Source organism: Rhineura floridana, chromosome 2 (assembly GCF_030035675.1).
Source record: "Rhineura floridana isolate rRhiFlo1 chromosome 2, rRhiFlo1.hap2, whole genome shotgun sequence".
NCBI lineage: Eukaryota > Metazoa > Chordata > Lepidosauria > Squamata > Rhineuridae > Rhineura > Rhineura floridana.
Genome location: NC_084481.1, coordinates 225007281 through 225030005, shown reverse-complemented (window position 1 = coordinate 225030005; position 22725 = coordinate 225007281). Strand labels below are relative to the sequence as shown.

General features: G+C 43.4%; 1 protein-coding gene across 5 annotated transcripts in view; it reads left to right on the top strand.

The window, feature by feature from the left end:
* Nucleotides 1-22725, top strand: part of SYNE2 (spectrin repeat containing nuclear envelope protein 2) — a 373624-nt gene that overhangs the window by 18805 nt on the left and 332094 nt on the right. For 4 of the 5 annotated variants that reach the window (XM_061612375.1, XM_061612372.1, XM_061612374.1 and 1 more), the window contains 2 exons: nucleotides 4145-4268; nucleotides 20541-20602. In XM_061612375.1, coding sequence (XP_061468359.1) covers nucleotides 4190-4268; nucleotides 20541-20602 — 141 coding nt within the window. In that variant the 5' untranslated portion in view covers nucleotides 4145-4189. Of the gene's footprint in view, nucleotides 1-4144; nucleotides 4269-19530; nucleotides 19572-20540; nucleotides 20603-22725 lie in introns of those variants that run through there. The other variant, XM_061612376.1, reaches the window with a different exon arrangement.

Sequence of the window (22725 nt, the reverse complement as noted above, 5' to 3'; positions counted from 1 at the left end):
TATTTTTATTGCTTTTTTAATTTCTTATATTTTATTGCATTACAGTTTGAATCCTATGGAATTACAACGGGCAAAAAAATCATTAAATGGTCCTCCAAGACCCTCAGTAATTTTCAAGTAGTCTGTAGGGGGGAAAGGTTGGAAACCACTGGTTTATGAGAATTGTGGGGTTGTGTGCAACTAAGTCCTACTTAGAGTTGATCGGTTGAAATTAATGAACCTATGTTAATCATGTCCATTAATTTCAATAGGTCTACTCTGAGTAGACCTAGCATTTAAACCCATGCATTATTATTTTTTGTATGCTCCATCATGGCTTTTACACATGCTTTGTTTTATTTTCACTTAAATAATATGTCCATTTTACTTTTTTTAGATTGTAAGCTCCTTGGTGCAGAGACCTGTTATTCTGCTGTGACTCTGTTAATGCACTGTGCATACTGATGGCACAAAATCTGTCATTCAATAGAGAGGCCTGCAGAGTTTATTTTAAAGGTCTTGTTAGAAAGATGTGAACCAAAACATAATTGTCAGCAAAGTATATATATATTAAAACCCCACTGTGTTCCCGATGGTTTCACTTATAGGTAGTTCTGCTGGCGGATTTGTAAGGTTGTATTCACCTGATGCTAATTTTCTGGGTGCAGGTAGCCTTTGACAAGCAAATACATTCACAAATGCCACTCCCCAACTGCAGACTGAATTGGTATGGTCCAGGGAGGGCTATGCCACATGATATTCTTCAATGTATAGATGAGACCTAACAGGCTGTCTACACATCTGTCAGAATCATGTGGTGTAGCTTCCCCCTGGACTGTGCTATTTGTTTATAGTGGAGTGAATTCATGCTTCTTCCTGAAAATAGACATCTTGCATGTACGCAGCCATTGTATTGAGGAGAAAGGTTGCAGGCTAGCCTTTTCTATACTGGGCTAGCATCCTACGCCCAGAGAGTTGTCTTGTGGTTTTTAAAGTAACAAAACATTCAGACATGCAGTTCCCCCTGGGCAGAGTGATTATGTGGTACAGTCCAGGAAAAAATGTTCTCACGTATTTAGGGCTATAGGAAGCTGTCTTATACTGAGTCACACCGTCGGTCCATCCAGCTCAGTATTTTCTACTCTGACTGGTAGTGCCTTTCCAGGGTTTCAGGCAGGAGCCTCTCCCAGCCTTACCTGGAGATGCTGGGGCTGGCCTTGGGGCCTTCTGTGTACAAGGCAGACACTTTACCATGGAGCTGCAGCCCTTCCCATCCTGTATGTGTAGATTGATTCTAAGATGATAATTGAACAGGGAAAAACTTTTTTGCATGAGAATTGCTGGCAGCAACTTGATACTACCGACTTTGTTTCCAGGGTGTCCAAAAATAAAACAGACAAGCTCTCTGTTCAACATTAAAAACGAAACTGGAAGCCGGTCTGACAAAACCTTCAGACGTCTGCTATTTTATCTCCAGGAACCTTTCCCCAGCTAGGCTTCTGTCCTGATTCTTAACAGCGTGTTGCTAGGAATGTTCTTTTGCTTATATGTAAAGGTCCGGGCATGAAGGGAATACAAAGATCAGAGTTCTTGGCTGGATGATGAATAACCTGCGGTGCCCCATGTAAGAGGCTTCACAGTAGAAATTACAGCTCCTCTTTTTCAACACTATTAAAAAATCACAGAGCCAAGGCAATGTGGTTCAGAGGATGGAGAGCTGGCTTCTGTTCCATTCCACTCCAATCCCTCTGAGTTTAAGTTGCACCTAGGGATGGAAAGATATGTCAGTTTCGGTTCTCTTGTGTTCTCATTTTTCCAATTTTAAATTCAGTTCTCCACATTTCTGCAGCAATTTGCGGGTTTAAAAAAAAAATCCTCATGAAAATTTTCCAGCTTTTTAGTGTAAATTTCCCCTAATAAACACATTTTTGTAAGGAGTTTTGGCTAATGTATACATTTTTGCAAGCCATTTTCACATGCTATTTTCATTCATTTATTCGTTGTATGCACACTTTCCCATAATATATGCATTGTTGTAAACATTGGTTGGCAAACTGCATTGCAAAATTCAAATAAGTGGGGCTTTCGAAGGATGGCTGTTTCAGTTCTCATTTTGTTTCAGAAAGTGCACATTTGTTGAATTTGGCTTGAAATGTGAACTGAATTGAAATTCTTGCCCATCCCTAGTTGCACCTCTGCCAGCAATTACAGCCCTATACGCTATACATTACCAATTCAGTGTGACAAACTGCTTCCTCAAAATGACTCTCCATCCCATCACAAGGAGATTCCCTAGTTTTGTGACTAGTTTCTATACCAGTTAAAGCTGTCTTTTTGTGTTCAACTTACTTACTTGTTTAATCTGAAATGAGTGCTAAGGATAGTCTTAACTATGGTTTAGGATTGTGGACCATCATTTGAAATGCACTTGTTTCCCTATACCATAGTTAAAACTAGCCACAGTTTCTCTGGGTTCTGACATAAAAAGTAACTGTGGTTGGTTGTAAGCTCTCAAACTTCTCATCTCAGCTATGCCAGAGGAGGAAAGGAGAGTATGTGAACCCTCACTCTAAACCAGGGCTGGGAAGCCTTTTTTCATCAGGGGCTGCGTTCCCTTGGGGGTAATATGTTGCGGGGGGGGGGAGGCTGCATGAAAATTGTGGGCAGGGCCAAAGGCTCCCCTCTTTCTTTCACCCTCTTTTCTCTCTCTTTTTATCCCTGCCAGGGGAGGGTCACATTGCTCTTGCCAGGGATCTGAGCTGATCACTTGCAGAGAGCTTTTGAAATTAGACTGAGGGCCACATAAAATTAGTCCAAGGGCCACCTGTGGCTCTAGGACTGGGGGGTGCCCCCCTGCACTTTCATTATGTTCCAACCAGGCCATTGTGTTTCACCTTTTCACAGCCTGTGTTCCTTGAACAAGGAGGATCTTACCAATATGTTCTTAATCTGTCTCAAAGCCAAATTGCCACTGACAGGTCTACCCTTCATGTACTCATCTTACCTTTTACTTTTTTAACTCCTGAAGCAAGGAATTCCATCGGTTAACTGCTGATTTTCTCTGTGTGTGTTTGCACACAAAAAGTACATCTTTGTCTGTTCTGGAGGCATTTGTTTTGAAAGCCTGAGTAAATAGAAATGAAGGGGTACATTTCTCAAGGCAGCATGAAGGAATTTAGATCTGAAGCAATCGCTTATAATAAACAGTGTGAGCTGGGCATCTACCACAGTGGGGAGTGCTGTAAATTTATTGCCTTTTGTGTGCGTTGGGTGAAGGTCAGATTTGTTTGGCTTTCATTCACTCCCCACTCCCAGAGCTTTTTTTTTTTTAAACGAAGTTTTGCTGGCCAACTCTGCAGACCTATTGCAGTCACATACTGGAACGTTTTACATACATTTAGAGGACACACTGTATAAAGAGCAGCTAAAAAATGTGAGGTTGCTTATGATTGATGAGGGTGGCCTGCAGAAGAGAGAGGGGTGCTGGGTTGAAAAATAAATTCTGTTGCACTTGGGATTTGCAGGAGCACACAGTGGTAACTAAGATACAGATAGCGCAAGAACAATAGTTCTTGGTATGTCAGGCAACATCACTTTTCTTAGTTGCATTTTAATCTTCTGTAGGCTCAGCTACTTTTGTTTCCAGCCCGCTACAATAATTGCTGAGCAAGAAAAGGACTATGTAAAGCGAAAGGTTTAATGAGGGGTGGGGAGGAGGGAAGAAAAGAAAAACGCTCCTCAGGGTAGGTAGGAACACATTGGCTGAAGATCCCCAGCAGACACCATCAGCCTTGATGATCCTGGCTTTCAAATCTTCCTGCATCCCTTGCAATCAGCGCCGCAGATCTTTGAACTCAGCTCTGTTTCCTGTATATTCTGGGAGCGGGTTTTCCAGACTTGGAGGTTAGCCAGCCGTTAGAAATAGCATGAATAGGACCCAGAAGGATAACGTTAACCGCTTTATGATTCAAAAAGAAGGCGTAGTCCTTGGTCCCGATAATCTAAGAAAACACTGGCCTTGGAAAAACAGAAGCAAGCGTGCTGTTCTTGTTACGGCTGCAGGGTTTTCCACAAGTGCCAGTTCTGAAGGTGAAATCCAGCTGTACCTATCTACTAAATTTGTTTTCATTTCTGTTCCCCTCCCCTCTCCCCAATTTCCTTCCAGTTTGTTAGTTGAAATGAGTTCGCAGTGACCCTAGAGCTTAAGAACATGGCATCTCCCCAAGTGCCACCGACAGACGAAGACCAGCCTTCCACAGACATCGATGATCTCCATTATTCACTGCAAGGTAAGTTCTTCTATATGAGGGTTGGTGAAGGGCACATTTGTAGCCATCAGCACAAAAGGAACATCTACGTTGGACTGGGCCAGTGGTCCATCTAATGCAGCATCCTGCTTCATCCTGTAGCCAACCAGATGCCTCCAGAAATCGCATAAGCAGAAGTTGAAGGAAATGGTATTGGGGGCCATAGCCCATTGGTTGAACATCTGCTTTGCATGCAAAAGGTCGCAGTTTCAATCCCCAGCAGCTCCAGGTAGGGCTGAGAGAGATCACTTTCTGGAGTCCTGGAGAGCTGCTGCCAGTCAGTGCAGACAGTACTGAGCTAGATGGACCAATACGTTTGACTCAGTATAAGGTTCCTATGTGATCCCGTTGCTTACTGTCTCTGAAGATTCATTTAGCAACTTTTAGGCAGGTTTTGTATGGGGCATACAAAGGGGCCCTTTCCCTCTTCTTAGAGAGTATTTTTTCCTATCTCTTTGAAATCTGGCTAGTATGGTGCCAAGATTATTGGACTGGGAGCAGAGGGAACTGAGTTCAAATCAGCTACGGGTGACCTTGAGTTAGCTGCATTCTTTCAGCCTAGCCTACCTCACAGGGTGGTTGTGAGGGTAAAATGGAGGGCAAAGAACCAGTCACACACTGCCCTGAGCTCCTCATAGGAAGGGTGGGATCAAAAGGTGATAAATGAAAATCTAGAATCACAGAAGTCTTAGCTCACGTGTGAGTCATAAAGTCTTTAGTTCAAAATCTCACCCGAGGCATGGATTCATTGGGGTAGCCTTAAGGCAAGAACTGTCTCAGCCTCCCACCTGCATAATGGGAATAATAACAGAACAAGCTGTTGTTACAGGTTCAAGAGCTGGACAGGATATTATTGATGGTCAGTTGGCAACACTAGCGTAGACATATGCTTGGTTTTGTTCTGTGTGGCCTGTCAGCTCTGGTAACAATGGCTGAAGAGGTTTTTCAAGCATGCTTATAGAACACAGAGTGCCCCCAGAGCTTTTGACTGTTCAGTTTTGGAGGAGCAGATTTGTTCCCTGTTTCCTCCTGTTGTCCTTTGCTGAATTCCACTGTTGCTGTAAACCACTGTCAAGGGAACATCTGTGTTCAGACAGTGCTGCGCCTTGGATTGCCAGCCGCTGTTGCGCCTCACTACAAATCAAAACAAGTGCTTGTGTGCCCCTCTGCCCAGGCCCATTTTCTACCTGTTTTGAATAAAACTCCAAGCACTGGAGGGGCATGGCACTTATTCAACTCAGAAACATGATCTGGGAATTTTGATGCACTGGAAGGCTTGTACTTTAATTCTGAAGTTAGAAGACTGCAGCATGTCCCACACTTGGGATGCCCAGGGCAGACATGACAAGATGCAGAACAGGATCTTGGGAACTGTTTCTCAGATCTCTTCCCTGGAACAAGAGTAGCAGGAAAATGTTCCCCAAAACAGAGAAGTATCTAATTATACAGATATGCTTCCTGTTGCAGGGCATTTTTGCTGTTCTGGCTGATGCTTCCCACAGGGCTCAGGAGGAGAGCTGGATATCAGTTCCTTATTCACTGTGACACCAGGAAAACAGAGATCCTTTTAACTGGAGACTGAAGCTTTTTGCATGTAAAACTCACTGAGCTACAACCACCATTTCTCGCCAAAGGTTATATGCACAGATGAAGCTGCCATGTACTGTTGGTCCATGTAATCCAGTACTGTATTCTGACCTGCAGTAGCTCTGTTTAATCCAAACAGCAGTTCACCCGGGAAGCTGCCTTGTACCAGGTTAAACTATTTTTGTTATTATGTTATATCCCAACTTTCCTCCCAAGGAGCTCAAGGTGGTGCACATGGTTCTTCCTCTTCTCCACTTTAGCGTCACAACAACCCTGTGAGGTAGGCTCGGCTGAGAGACTATGGCTAACCCAAGGTCATCCACCGAGCTCTATGGCCAAGTGGGGATGTGAACCCTGTTCTCCCACACTCACACCACTATACCACACTGGCCCATCCAGCCTGGTATTATCTACATTGATTTGATCCTGAGATTTCAGCTGTTAATGTTCTGCTCCATGGTGAATTGCAAAGAGGATCTGTGTAATTTATCCATGGATTTTTATTATAATATTGTTAGTGGAGGAGTTTGATGCTCAGTCTGTTTTGGTATGAGTGGGAATATGTGGATTTTATTCACTCTGGGAATTTTCTCTCTCTATGCACTTATGACTTCCTAAACGCTCATGCTCACATAAGGCTAGGTCAAACATCAAACCCTATGACCCATGCGATAGTACAAATCCTTGTGCAAATAATACCAATCTTTGAGGCTGTTTGCTATGGTGCAGTTCCGCTGTTGTTGAATTACTTTGATTTTTAAAACATTTTTTAGAAAGGGAAATTGTTTCAGGTGTGGCTGCTTTGCCAACAAGAGCGCCACACCCTCCTCCTCAAATAGAAACGGAGTGATAAGCGCTCATGATGGGAAACAGACAGGTAACAAATTCCGTAGTGAGTCACAGCATGTTTCTGAATACTCAGAGCTGCTAGGCAACCTCTTGAGCATTGAGAAGAATACTGGATAAGACAAATTCTGTGGCCTTGTCCTCATTTAGGTGGTGAAACTGTACCTGGGTTGTCCTGCTACAGACAGCAAAGGGAGCTTATGCAAAGAATGCACCTCTATACCATTACAAAAAAATCCCTGCAGGTAGAAAAGTAGATGGCTGGCCTGCAACCCTTCTTCCTGACATGCTAGGTTTCTGTGTGGAAGGATTTTATTTTTGTATGCTTATCGTGTCAACTCCCACCTGAAGTGGATGCACAGACTCAGTTTTACATTGCCAGTGAAACCTCCTCTAAAGTGAATGAGGCAGACTCTAGATCAGGGGTGGGCAGAGCTTGGAAAAAATACTTTTTTGAACTACAACTCCCATCAGCCCAATCCAGTGGCCATGCTGGCTGGGGCTGATGGGAGTTGTAGTTCAAAAAAGGTAACTTTTCCAAGCTCTGGGGGTGGGGAACCCTTTTCAGGCCGAAGGCCATATGCCTTTCTGGGCAACTTTCCAAGGGCCACGTGCCAGTGGTGGGCGTGGCCAGAGGGAAAGGTAGGTGGGACAACAAAGGTGATTTTCCCCCTTTCTATTGTAGGCTAGTTTTTACACACATGCTCACCCTCTCTACCCTCCCTCCAGACAGGCAAGAAGAATCATCAGAGTTCAAGGACACATTTCATCCAGGCAAAAGTGCTCAAAGAGGGTGCAGAGCAGAGCTGGTGAAGGGGGGGTGTCCTGGGGAGACTCCCAAGGGCCAGATAGGGAGACGTGCAGGGCTACATTCAGCCTCCCACCCCTGTGTTAGAGGCTAGCAGGGGCAGAAGCATACTTCATAAGCAGAGCTTGGAAAAGATACTTTTTTGAACTACAAGTCCCATCAGCCCAATCCAGTGGCCATGCTGGCTGGAGCTGATGGGAGTTGTAGTTCAAAAAAGTAACTTTTCCAAGCTCTTTTTATAAGTGACCGCAGGGAGCTGCCTTATGTGGCTCTGTCTAACTCCACATTGTCTACACTGACTGGCAGTGGCTCTCTTGGGTCTCTGTTAGGAGCCGTTCCCCAGCTGTACCTTGAGATGCCAGCAACTGAGACTGGGACCTTCTGGACGCAAGACGCGCGCTTTCCCACTGAGCTCTGGCCCTTTCCCGGTTAGTGCTGCCAACTCAGTCATTCGGGCTAGAGCGCAAGTTCCCTCTGAGCTCTTTGGCAACAACCTGTTTCCCCTTCTCCTATTCATGGATTCTTCCAAGAAAGGGGAAAACAGGAAACTCCAGTCCAGCCGAGGCCCTGATGGGCTGTGTTTTTTCTCTCCTCTATCGCTAGACTTTTCTTACCCAAAAAAGAGGCAGGATGGGGCTGAGGCTCTGTGTTTCACCCCAATCTGCTTTGGAACGTTCTTAATCCATGGGCCCTTTCACACGTGTATATCTAGACACTGTGCCACTTGCTCGTATGGATGGTCCAGTGCTGGTGCAACAAGGGCGACACAATCAGAGCTTCCTGCATTAACGTCAAGCACATTGCAATTCAGTGGAGTCAGTTCACACGTTCAGTAGCAGATGTATATGCATGTGTGAAGCCAGCATATAGGATCAGAGCTTGGAAAAGTTACTTTTTTTGAACTACAACTCCCATCAGCCCAATCCAGTGACCATGCTGGCTGGGGCTGATGGGAGTTGTAGTTTAAAAAAGGTAACTTTTCCAAGCTCTGTATAGGATCATAAGAACCTAAGAAGAGCCCTGCTGGATCAGGCTAGTAGCCCATCTAGTCCAGTATCCTGTTCTCACAGTGGCCTTCCAGATGCTCATGGAAAGCCCAGAAGCAGGATCTCAGTCCAACGGCACTCTTTCCACTTGTGATTCCTAGCAACTGGTATTCAGAGACATACTGCCTTCGACACTGTTCGTAGAACAGCGCCTTGTCCTCCATCAGTTTGTCTAATCCTCTTTTAAAGCCAGAGCCAGTGTGGTGTAGTGGTTAAGGTGCTGGACTATGACCTGGGAGACCAGGGTTCGAATCCCCACACAGCCATGAAGCTCACTGGGTGACCTTGGGCCAGTCACTGCCTCTCAGCCTCAGAAGAAGACAATGGTAAACCCCTTCTGAATACCGCTTACCATATTCGTAGGGTTGCCATAAGTTGGAATCAACGTGAAGACAACCCGTTTCCATTTCCTTTTAAAGCCATCCGTTGACAGTCACTGCTGCCTCTTGGAGGAGCAAATTCCGTAGTTTAACTATGTGCTGTGCAAAGGAGTACTGTACCTCCTTTTGTTTGTCCTGAATCGTCCATCATTCAGCTTCATTGGATGTCCCAGAGTTCTCTTATTATAAGAGAGGGAGAAAAAGGTAAGGGCTTGTTCACATACAGTATGCATCCGTGCTGCTGCCCTGGATTATTTTCATGACTGTGTGAGACATCATAGATGTACCTGAAGGGCCCTCACATAGAACAGACATGGGGAACATTTGGCCCTCCAGAGTTGCTGAACTAAAACTCCCATCAGCCCCAGCAAGCACAGCCAATGCCCAGGGATGGTGGGAGTTATAGTTGGCAACCTCTGCAGCGTCAATGGTTCCCCACGCCTGCTCCAAGGTGTTTGGATTTACAGAGGGTTTCCCATTTTTATTTATTCGTTCAATTTACTTATTTTTCTCTGAAAACAAATCCTCAGATGCCTTACTGCAACAACATTTTATTCTGTGCCTCTTGAAGTTTATTATTCGTGGTAGTAATGAGAAGACATGGTTCACTAGAAGAGACAATAATACTGGGGAAAACAGAAGGGAGTAGAAAAAGAAGAAGGCCAAACAAGAGATGGATTGATTCCATAAAGGAAGCCACAGACCTGAACTTACAAGATCTGAACAGGGTGGTTCAGGACAGATGCTCTTGGAGGTCGCTGATTCATAGGGTCGCCATAAGTCGTAGTCGACTTGGAGGCACATAACAACAAATTCATGGTAGAGCTGAATTCATGCAACTGGCCAAACAGAAGAGAAAAAAATGCCAAGTCAAGAGCCACATTCCCATGCAAAGTTTGCCTAGGTAATCATTCTTGGTGCAAAAATCTCCTCCTTGCAGTGACTGTCTTGCATTTTGCCTATCGCCTGTGTTGTTTTTTAAATTGAAGGTACCTGGGATTGAACCCCAGACTTTTTGTTTGCAAAGCAGGTGTTCTGTCACTGAGTTAGGGTTTTGAATGCCCAAATCCATGGAGAAACGCAGATGGGGAGAATTTTATAAATTGGTATTCCCTTAAATGAAAGAAAGAAAAATGTCATCTGCCCCTGGATTTTGCTTTTTAAATGGACAGGTGCAGGGCTTGGACTAGGATCTAGGCTGGCATGTCTGGCCTTTGTTTATGACCAGGAAAATAAGAAGAGCTTAATTATACCGGGATAGAATTTATTTGTTTTAGGTCAGTTACATAGTGAAAACAACTAGGGCAAGATAATCCAAAGTCAGTTAGAGCCTTATTAAAATCGCCCTACACAAAGAGTCCATTCATCCTTCCCTTACTCATAAAAAGTCCTTTTTAATGAATCACAGGATAGAGGAATCTGAGCATTTGTAAAAACACACAAAAAAGCTATTAAACCCTGGAGTAGTGCAATATGAAACAAGAATATACCCATGCTGAAAATTAATGGTGGTGGGAGCAGCTGCAGTGATGATTGAAATTGCGTTGGGTGGCCTAGAAAAAAGCCTTTCCCAACTTTGGAGTCCCCAGATGTTGCTGGACTGCAACTCCCATCATTCCTGACCATTGGCCATTCTGGCTGGGGCTGATGGGAGTTGTAGTCCAACATCATCTGGGGACCCAAAGGTTGGGAAAGGCGGCCTAGAGAGATATAATAATTGATTGCTCAATTGTACTGATTCTGCCTGCCTGCTGAATTTGCTGTTTGAACTGGGGAGCAATTATATTGATTGATTTAGGCTGCAATACTATGCATACTTACTTGTGCATGGGACTTGCTCCTGAGTATACATACCTATATATGATTGTGATTCCTAGCAACTGGTATTCAGAGGCATTCAGAGTCGAATTGATTGTTTTATAACCATATACCAGAGCTTGGAAAAGTTACTTTTTTGAACTACAACTCCTATCATCCCCAGCCAGCATGGCCACTGGGAGTTGTAGTTCAAAAAAGTAACTTTTCCAAGCTCTGCCATATACCTTACTTTCTACCCAATAGGTTTATAAAGTAAAATCTGAAACATTTTAAACTTAAAAAAATAAACATTAAAATGGAAATATAATTCAAGTTCCATCAAGCGTGGAACCCCTCCCCCCAGAAGTCACATCCCAGCCATACATTTAAAGCACATGGCTTCCCCCCAAAGAATCCTGGGAACTGTACAAACTTCAGGACCCAGATTGTAGCACAGAGCTACAATTCCAAGCACCCTCAACAATCTACAGTACCCAGGATTCTTTGGGGGCACCCATGTACTTTACATATATAGTAGGGATGTGACGAGAGCCAGTGTGGTGTAGTGGTTAAGGTGTTGGACTACAACCTGGGAGACCAGGGTTCGAATCCCCACACAGCCATGAAGCTCACTGGGTGACCTTGGCCAGTCACTGCCTCTCAGCCTCAGAGGAAGGCAATGGTAAACCCCTTCTGAATACTGCTTACCATGAAAACCCTATTCATAGGGTCGCCATAAGTCGGAATCGACTTGAAGGCAGTCCATTTCCATTTTCTTCAGGGATGTGACCTTGCTTTCTAATTGCCAATATACCCATTGGCTTTAAGGGAATGAATGCTACAAGTGCAGGGCCCTGTGGACAAACAAACAGGATCTGAGTGCAACAGATTCCCAGCAACTGGTATTCAGAGGCCTACCATCTCTGATGCTGCTTACCTAGGGGTAAGCCCCATTGAACTTAGTGGAACTTACTTCTGAGTAGACATGCACTGGATTGTGCTGTTAACGCATACAGAAACCTATTTGGAAAAAGATGTTCTCAGAAGTACCTTGTGCCTCAAAGCATTTAGGGCTTCAAAGGTTGTCACCAGCACTTTGAATTTAGCCCAGAAATAAAACTTTACAGCGGGGGTCCAGAACATAACCCGCTGTACAAGTGGGGCCCTACTGTATCTAAAACTATTATCCAGTGTCCCATTCTGCTTCTACCCACCTAACCCCATCTTCTGTGACCAATAGCACTATAAACATTTCTTCCATTGTCTTCTTTCTCCAAGACAACCCCAAGACGACTCCAAGTGCAACGCTTTGCGTCACACTTAGCGTGACTGAGGCGCACGCCGAGGCGCTGCCTCAGGCAGCTCTTCCCCTTCATATACCTGCAGCAGAAGACATATAATGGAGGCAGAGTAGGCAAGTGGCAACAGCTACAGCAGCATACAGAGTCCTTACAAAAGCATACACACACAACTAGGCCTCTGTATGACAGGGGACAACTAAGAGCTGGATAATGGATGATATCAGTCATCAGGCTGGGATATAAGGGCTCAGGCGATCCTTAGGATATCCTGGACCTATGATGTTCAGGGCTTTATATATCAGAGGTAGGTAGAGAGTGGATGTCATTCAATGAAACAGTTGAATGGAGAATGACGAAAAAGTGTAAGTAAAAAGTCACAGTTTTATTCCATTTGTGTAAATTAAAATTGTATTAAAAAAAGCCCAACGTGTTTCGGCTAGTCTTATATAGCCTTCATCAGGGGCTGAAAGAGACAGATATACATTGGAATCACTAAACATTCTGTACAAACTTGTAACTTACAGTTTCTATTTTTTTGAAAAAGGGGGGTGGGATGTGAGTTTCCCATCGTTGGGCTTTTTTTAGTTGAGTGTACATGTGGTGGCAAACTGAGGTTTGTTGTGATGTAATATGTGAAATATATTAAGTAACAGAGGCATCTCTACTGCTCAGGGTCAAATAACTCATCACAATGCAGACAAAGGTCACATTGACACCTTACAACCTGGGAGACGAGGGTTCGAATCCCCACATAGCCATGAGGCTCACTGGGTGACCTTGGGCCAGTCACTGCCTCTCAGTCTCATGAAAACCCTAATCATAGGGGTGCTATAAGTTGGAATCGACTTGAAGGCAGTACATTTACATTTTTTAAGGATGCTAGGAACTGTAGCCCTGTGAGGGAATAAGCTACAATTCCCAGGATTCTTTGGGGGAAGCCAGGTGCTTGAGACTCTGTCTGCACTATACATTTAAAGCAGTGTCGTACCACTTTAAATAGTCGTGGCTTCCTGCAAAGAATCCTGGAAACTGTAGTTTGTTAAGGTGACTGAGAGTTGTTAAGAGACCCCTGTTCCTCAGATAGAGCTCCAGTTTTCAGAGTGGTTTGTTAATCAGTCCCTCTTCCTGGGGAACTCTGGGAATTGCAGCTCTGTGAGGGTAATAAGGGTCTCCTAACAAATCTCAGCACCCTTAACAAACTATAGTTCCCAGGATTCTTTGGGAGAAGCCATGACTCCTTAAAGTGGTGTAATAGTGCTTTGAATGTATAGAGCAGATGGGGCCTAAATGTGCTTTAAATGTATGGTGTGGTCTTAACGTCACCACATTTTTCATCCCTGCTTGGTCCCTTTGCTTTTGAAACACTAGGTACAAAACCAGCAGGTGAAGCTTCTTGCCAACATCATGCCTTTGTGCAGAGAAAAGCTGCACCTGTTGATTTTACCTGCCATTTAGCTTTTAAAGACAAAGAAGACCCAACATGAATGAAAAGCGGCAAAGCTATGGAGGAAGCAGCAGTTCAGCCACTGTGACCCCACAGTCAGTATTGGATTTATCTCCACAAGCAAAATAGTTTTGGCTCTGGAACTGATGGAAAGGATAACAAAAGCTCCTTGTCTGCTAGTTAACCTTGGCCTCATTGTTTCACAAAGAAACAAGAGGAGGATAATGAAACTTGTTGCCTCAAGAATGTTGAATTCTATATGCTGTTTTCCTGCCTGCTTTTTTTATCAATGCCTCCTCTTCTCTCATCTTGTATTCAGACTCTTGTATTCAGATAGATGCAAGCTCATCCTTCTGTGGTAAAGAGAGTCAGCTGACTTGTCCCTCTTGCTAAAACACATACGCCACTAAGGCTACCCTGTCAGCCCTAAAGATGGGCGAGAATTCCACAGAATTCAGATTTAAAACCAGATTTTTCAATGGTCTTCATATTCTCTGTCTTTGCAGAGCGATTCCGTTTGCTCCAAACTTCAGTGGCTTTCTCCTGACGCCGGATTTCCCCCCTCAAATATATTGTTCTTTTATTGATTTTACTCACAGCACAGCACTGCCCAGTGCAGCAGTATAGCTCTCTGTCTTTCTCTCTCTTTGCCACCCCACCCTTCACTTGAACAAGCCCCAAGTGGGGAAGATGCAAGCCAAGCCTATAATAGTGGTGGTGGAGGAGGAGGTGAAGCCACTTTACTTTCAAAATAGCGATAGTTCATTTTAAAATAATGATAGTTCCTTTCAAAATATCAATATTAATATTGATATTTTTGGGAGGAAAAAAATCAGACCAGTAAAAGCAATGATAGTGGACAAAGAACAAACTCAAACTGATATTGCCTGTTAAGTCGAAGGAATGCTTTTGAAGTGGCATCGGCCAATGAATCCCATCCCTAGTCAGCACCATGCTTACTTAACATTCTCCTCCAATCTTCCTAGTTTTTTAAAAAAGCCAATGTCCCATTGGCACTATACATTTAAAGATTATTATACCAGTTTAAATCATCATGGCTTCCCCCAAGGAATCTTGGGAACTGTGGCTTGTTAAGGGTGCTAAGAGTTGTAAGGAGACCCCCTCTTCCCCTCACAGAGTTACAGTTCTTGGGAAGAAGGATTGATTGTTAAACCACTCTGGAAATTTTAGCTCTGTGAGCAGAATAGGTGTCGTTTTAAAACTCTCTCAGCACCCTTAACAATCTATAGTCCCCAGGATTCTTTGGGGGAAGCCATGATTCTTTAAAGTGGTATAATGGTGTTTTAATTATATGGTGCAGATGTGGCCCAAAACAGGGTCCTCTCTGCAATCAGTGCCCTCTGATATGGACATCCCCTTATGAACCAGTCAATGGATTCCTAGTTTTCATTTTAAAAAAAGTTTATAGCATTTGTAGATCCTGAGACATGAGGCAAATGTATAGGTGTTATTCTTCTAATTTCTTTAGTGAGAAACATGCCTGCTCCCCCCCTTTCAGTGTTTTACTTAGCTGCCCCCCAATTTTTTTCTTTCCTGTGGACGCCCAAGGGCTCTGTTAAGAACATAAGAACATAAGAAGAGCCTGCTGGATCAGGCCAGTGGCCCATCTAGTCCAGCATCCTGTTCTCACAGTGGCCAACCAGGTGCCTGGGGGAAGCCCGCAAGCAGGACCCGAGTGCAAGAACACTCTCCCCTCCTGAGGCTTCCGGCAACTGGTTTTCAGAAGCATGCTGCCTCTGACTAGGGTAGCACAGCCCAGCCATCACGGCTAGTAGCCATTGATAGCCCCGTCCTCCATGAATTTGTCTAATCTTCTTTTAAAGCCATCCAAGCTGGTGGCCATTACTGCATCTTGTGGGAGCAAATTCCATAGTTTAACTATGCGCTGAGTAAAGAAGTACTTCCTTTTGTCTGTCCTGAATCTTCCAACATTCAGCTTCTTTGAATGTCCACGAGTTCTAGTATTATGAGAGAGGGAGAAGAACTTTTCTCTATCCACTTTCTCAATGCCATGCATAATTTTATACACTTCTATCATGTCTCCTCTGACCCGCCTTTTCTCTAAACTAAAAAGCCCCAAATGCTGCAACCTTTCCTCGTAAGGGAGTCGCTCCATCCCCTTGATCATTCTGGTTGCCCTCTTCTGAACCTTTTCCAACTCTATAATATCCTTTTTGAGATGAGGTGACCAGAACTGTACACAGTATTCCAAATGCGGCCGCACCATAGATTTATACAACGGCATTATGATATCGGCTGTTTTATTTTCAATACCTTTCCTAATTATTGCTAGCATGGAATTTGCCTTTTTCACAGCTGCCGCACACTGGGTCGACATTTTCATCGTGCTGTCCACTACAACCCCGAGGTCTCTCTCCTGGTCGGTCACCGCCAGTTCAGACCCCATGAGCGTATATGTGAAATTCAGATTTTTTGCTCCAATATGCATAATTTTACACTTGTTTATATTGAATTGCATTTGCCATTTTTCCGCCCATTCACTCAGTTTGGAGAGGTCTTTTTGGAGCTCTTCGCAATCCCTTTTTGTTTTAACAACCCTGAACAATTTAGTGTCATCAGCAAACTTGGCCACTTCACTGCTCACTCCTAATTCTAGGTCATTAATGAACAAGTTGAAAAGTACAGGTCCCAATACCGATCCTTGAGGCACTCCACTTTCTACAGCCCTCCATTGGGAGAACTGTCCGTTTATTCCTACTCTCTGCTTTCTGCTTCTTAACCAATTCCTTATCCACAAGAGGACCTCTCCTCTTATTCCATGACTGCTAAGCTTCCTCAGAAGCCTTTGGTGAGGTACCTTGTCAAACGCTTTTTGAAAGTCTAAGTACACTATGTCCACTGGATCACCTCTATCTATATGCTTGTTGACACTCTCAAAGAATTCTAATAGGTTACTGAGACAGGACTTTCCCTTGCAGAAGCCATGCTGGCTCTGCTTCAGCAAGGCTTGTTCTTCTATGTGCTTAGTTAATCTAGCTTTAATCATACTTTCTACCAGTTTTCCAGGGACAGAAGTTAAGCTAACTGGCCTGTAATTTCCGGGATCCCCTCTGGATCCCTTTTTGAAGATTGGCGTTACATTTGCCACTTTCCAGTCCTCAGGCACGGAGGAGGACCCGAGGGACAAGTTACATATTTTAGTTAGCAGATCAGCAATTTCACATTTGAGTTCTTTGAGAACTCTCGGGTGAATGCCATCCGGGCCCGGTGATTTGTCAGTTTTTATATTGTCCATTAAGCTTAGAACTTCCTCTCTCGTTACCACTATTTGTCTCAGTTCCTCAGAATCCCTTCCCGCAAATGTTAGTTCAGGTTCAGGGATCTGCCCTATATCTTCCACTGTGAAGACAGATGCAAAGAATTCATTTAGCTTCTCTGCAATCTCCTTATCGTTCTTTAGTACACCTTTGACTCCCTTATCATCTAAGGGTCCAATCGCCTCCCTAGATGGTCTCCTGCTTTGAATGTATTTATAGATTTTGTTGTTGTTGGTTTTTATGTTCTTAGCAATGTGCTCCTCAAATTCTTTTTTAGCATCCCTTATTGTTTTCTTGCATTTCTTTTGCCAGAGTTTGTGTTCTTTTTTATTTTCTTCATTCGGACAAGACTTCCATTTTCTGAAGGAAGACTTTTTGCCTCTAAGAGCTTCCTTGACTTTGCTCGTTAACCATGCTGGCATCTTCTTGGCCCTGGTGGTACCTTTTCTGATCTGCGGTATGCACTCCAGTTGAGCTTCTAATATAGTGTTTTTAAACAACTTCCAAGCATTTTCGAGTGATGTGACCCTCTGGACTTTGTTTTTCAGCTTTCTTTTTACCAATCCCCTCATTTTTGTGAAGTTTCCTCTTTTGAAGTCAAATGTGACCGTGTTGGATTTTCTTGGCAATTGGCCAGTTACATGTATGTTTAATTTAATAGCACTGTGGTCACTGCTCCCAATCGGTTCAACAACACTTACATCTCGCACCAGGTCCCGGTCCCCACTGAGGATTAAGTGCAGGGTTGCCGTCCCTCTGGTCGGTTCCATGACCAACTGATCTAGGGAATAGTCATTTAGAATATCTAGAAACTTTGCTTCTTTGTCATGACTGGAACACATATGCAGCCAGTCTATGTCCGGGTAGTTGAAGTCACCCATTACTACCACATTTCCTAGTTTGGATGCTTCCTCAATTTCATATCTCATCTCAAGGTCTCCCTGAGCATTTTGATCAGGGGGACGATAGATCGTTCCCAGTATTAAGTCCCTCCTGGGGCACGGTATCACCACCCACAACGATTCTGTGGAGGAGTCTGCCTCTTTTGGGGTTTCGAGCTTGCTGGATTCAATGCCTTCTTTCACGTATAGAGCGACTCCGCCACCAATACGTCCTTCCCTGTCCTTCCGATATAGTTTATATCCAGGGATAACCGTATCCCACTGGTTTTCTCCATTCCACCAGGTCTCGGTTATGCTCACTATATCAATGCTCTCCTCTAAGACCAAGCACTCCAGTTCTCCCATCTTGGTTCGGAGGCTCCTAGCATTAGCGTACAGGCACTTGTAAGCAGTGTCTCTCTTCAAGTGTCTTTGGCACTTGTGGTTAGGCCTGTGGTAATTTTGCTCTTCTGAATTTATATCCTGTGCCCCTGCTCTCACAATGCCTACTTCTAGGCCTACCCCTTTTAAAATTTCATCATTTCTATGGTTTTTATCCCAGGGGGGAGGTTTATTCCGAACCGGACCTTTCTCAGCTCCTGTCAGGTTTCTTGTTGGTCTTGGCTAATCTCAAGATTAGATTTCCCCAGAAGTTGTAACGCTGGAGCTTGCTTTTTAAAGGGGCTAGTCTTGAGTATTCATCCTCCCCCTTGTTTGTTTGGATCCCATCAGAGATCAAGGCCTCATGATATTACTTTCTCTCTCCCCACAAAGTTAAGGCTAACAAACAAGACTGTTATTTGCAACTATGTATAATTTTGTCCTTGGAAAGGAGGAAACTGTTGGGATTATGATCAAAGGGGCTGCAGAAGTGGAGAGGCTTCTTGACTCTTTCCCCTCCAACTCTTTTTCTCCTCACCCTCCCCTGGTACTTTTTCATCCGTTGGGGAGGCAGCTACAGGATTTTATCTGTATCTTTACTCCAGCGGGGAGAAAGGAACTGAGGGTGCTTGATTTTGAGTAGTGATCTTTCAGCTTTCATGAAGAGAATTGCTATGCTAATAATGTAACCCTTGCTTTGAACCAGGAACAAGATAATTCTTTGCTGCTCTTTGCATAACAAATGTTGATGGCATGCAAATTAAATGCAAGCCCCTTCGAGTATTCCTGGAGATTTCAGAAAGGAGGTGTTGACAAAACTTTAGCAAGCAAAGCATTTAAGAAGGGCTTTCCTTTTCTGTGTGGTTGAAAATACTTTAAGTACTATTGATTATGAAGAACAGACACGTGGCTCTATAAACATGTTTTGTTTGAGGCGAGCTCCACTGAGCCCAGCTGGATTTATTTCCCTTTTAAGTATGTTTAGGATTACAGCTTACATTATATTTATTTCATTCCATTTCTATACCGCCCTTAGCCTATGGCTCTCTGGGCGGTTCACAGCAAGGAATAAAATACAATACAGTAAAAATCAGATAAAATCATTAAAAACATACAACTTGAGCATTTAACAACTAATAGAAGAAATTAACAATAAGCATTAAAATGCCTGGGAGAATAAAAAGGTTTTAACCTGGCGCCAAAAAGATGGAAGAGTAGGCGCCAGGCGCACCAGGCACACCTGGCTGAACCCAGACAAAGTGACTTGAATTTAGGTCCCATTGATTTCAAAAGGAATTAAGTTTAACTAATGTAGGCCCACAGCTGCTCCCTTACATCTAAAGCACTTTTACATCACTTTAAATAGTCATGGCTTCCCCCAAGGAATCCTGGGAACTGTAGTTTGTTAAGGGTGCTGAGAGTTGTTAGGACAGCCCTCTTCTCATTACAGAGCTGCAGTTCTCAGAGTGATTTATTAATCAGTCCCTCTTCCTGGGAACTTGGAATTTTAACTTTGTGAGGAGTCTCCTAAGAACTCTCAGCATTCCTATAGCCTCCTGTTTTAATTGTTGTTTTAACTGTTTAAATTGCTGTGCTGTTTTCATGAGTTTGTTTTATTGCATATTTTAATTGTGGGTATTTGTTTTATTGTGTATTTTATTTATATGAGTTGTGTCTTTTTTTGTAATTGGTTTTATACTTGTAAACTGCTTAGAAGCCACTCTGGCAATTAACTGGTATATAGAGAAATAATCTTCAGTGTTTTCTATGCAAGATTTAAGGCAAACTGAGCAATTTTGGAAACTGTTTGTGATTTCCTGCATCCCTCCTCCAAAAGAATTCAGCGTGATTTGAAAGCTGGATTGTAGCTCATGGTGTATTCATTTATACTGTTTTTATTTCTGGCAATCAGGTTTTGTAGGTTGTTTCAAAACCCTGCACAGCCTGTTTGACCAGAGGCAGCCACAAGATAAACGAAATACATGCACACAATATGGCAAGGGAAGCCTCTCTCAAAGCTTGTTCACTTTTCTTTAAAAGCACTGCATGGCTTCCAAGCTGCCTCTTCCACGTTATTTTGCACTGGGGTGCAGATAACTGAGCTCAGATTTCACACATATAGCACATATGGCTTTACTCTTCATCTTCACAAATGACCATCTGGGAAGAATCAGGTATCCACCCCAAAGTGTTTTTCATGCCCCTTGTTTTCACCCCTCTGCAAAAAGATATATTAACAGATAATGAATGCATTAATTTAAAGCAAGGATGGGGAACCTGTGGCCCTCCAGATGTTGCTGAATTACATCTCCCATTATCCCTAACCACTGCACATAGTGGCTAGGGCTGATGTGACTTGTAGTTCCGCAATCTCCAGTAGGCCATAAGTGCTGCAGTCTTGGTCTCAAGTTCTATTTAAAAAGTAAACTTACCCTCCTTGTTTATGGGTGATTCTTCTGTTTTTGTTTTTCTTTTTTAACGCAGTGGAGCAGGAGAATATGCAAAAGAGAACCTTCACAAGCTGGATCAACTCGCAGTTGGAAAAGGTGAGGGAATGACTCTTCTAAAAATCCATCTGTAACTACAGGAATGGATCAGAACTTTTCATCAGGTTTAAATAGCTGAATTCCACCAGGGTAATTCATCAAAAAAGGGACAAAAAGTATTCAATGGAGCAAGCACCAGGAGAGTTTCAGAATACATGCTTGTCAGAAAGGTCTCAAGACGGGTGTGTTGCTGAAATTCATTTGAAGTCTTTAGGTCTCAGAGGTCAAGTGGGTTTCAATGTTTAGTGTTATTGTTGGAATTTTAAGGCTCTAATGTTATGTTTTTATGTTGTGTGTCGCCCAGAGTGGCTGGACAACCAGCCAGATGGGCGACTAATAAATAAATAAATAAGTGACCTAACTCTGACTGAGGTGGTAACGTTCTGTTAAGGCTATACCACTTTAGACTGCAGGTGCAGACCCACCTCCATAACACTCCTCCATAAAAAAAGACATACACAACTAGAAAATTAATATATCAGAGTGATGTTCTCCCTGACAATCTAGTTTTCTGTGTGGAATTTTGTTTTTAAGTGGAATAGAATCCATCCTACCTGCAGTCTGAAATGGGACAGCTCAGATACGGGTTTGCCACTTCCATGAGAACTAATGCTTTCCTGCCTACTTATAGGCGGGGAGTGGTATTCAGTGCTGGTCCTACTCAGAGTAGACCCACTGAAATTAATAGACACAACTAACTTAGGTTCATTTTTTTCAAGTCGGTCTCTTCTATGACTTAGTTGAATACAGCTTACTAAGATCATATTTATCTGTTCATCTGCCATCTTATTCATTTTTTTAAAAGCCCTGCAAAGATTTTTTTTTTTAAAAAAAAGACTTGCAAAACTGCTCTGTGACTGTGAAGTGGAGGTGATTCTTGATGTCACAGGTGCTAGACAATCAGCGCTGTCTTCAGCCCCCATTTGGGTTCAGATTGCTAAAAAACTGCAGAACGGATTTGATTCTTTAGAGCTCACCCTGGGAAAAGAAAAAGTTAATTTGTACTGAATGCAGTAAAATTCTTTCAGAATTAACCCAGACACTGCATATATTCTTCTTACATTGTTAGATAAAGGATTCTAGATGACCCCGTGCCTACTAAATCTGGAGCAATGTGGCTGCTCTGGAAACTTGGTGCTCCCTAACAGACCTGCCTATTGTTTGTTTTCTCTGCCTGCTTCCCCTTTCCTCTCAGTAAAGAAGACCCCTCATGGTTTTGCTTTTACTTTTTTGAAGTACTGATGCTTCAGTACAAGGCTTGGAGGTCTGCTGGCAAAGGAAGCTCAGAGCTGATATTCAGGAGGACAATGCAAAAGCACCTTGATTTTCACATAAGCAACAAATTGCCCAGAGTGAAGAGCTAGGCAAGAGTCTGAAGTTTTCTAAGACCAGATGGAATTGTATTGGCCTCCATGTGTCACCTGACAACTGCGGAACTAGAAGCTGCAGGACTGCCCTCTGGTCAGCTGACTTGGTGGCCTTTGAGCTCAGCAGAGTATGCCATCACTTCCGTTTCCTAACACTCTGTTACAATGGTGCAAAGTTTCAGGCACCTGGGTTTGGTTACTAAAACCCCTAGACGGAGACCCCTGGAGCCAGAGTGAGAAAGCATCTTGATTTATAGATTGGTTGTTGTGAATAGTGAAATCCGGAAGTTGCCACAAGCGCCAAATGCAGCAACCAGAGTGGTCACAGGAGCAGGCTATTGGCAACATATTGGTAGCCACTACACATCTCTCAGCAGTTTCCTACTGTCCCAGGTTCAGGGTTCTTGTGTTAATTCACAAGCCCTAAACAACTTGGGCCCAAAGTGCATTAAGGACCACCTGATTCCTTACTCTCCACCTTGATCACCAAGATTTTCTGATGGGACACTTTTTAGGGGTCCCTCATGTCCCTGAGGTTCAGTTGGCCTTAACTTGGGACCGAATCTTTAGTGTGGCATTCCCAGCTCTGTAGAACTCCTTGCCACTAGAAGTCTGGTGGGAGTCATCCCTGCTTTCTTTTAGATGTGTTTTACAAATTTTAAGGTTTAGACAGGCCTTTGAACAGGCCCTTTTGTAATATTATATTTCTGTGTTGTACACTGCCTTGTTATATTCTCTTTGAAAGTATGGTTTGTA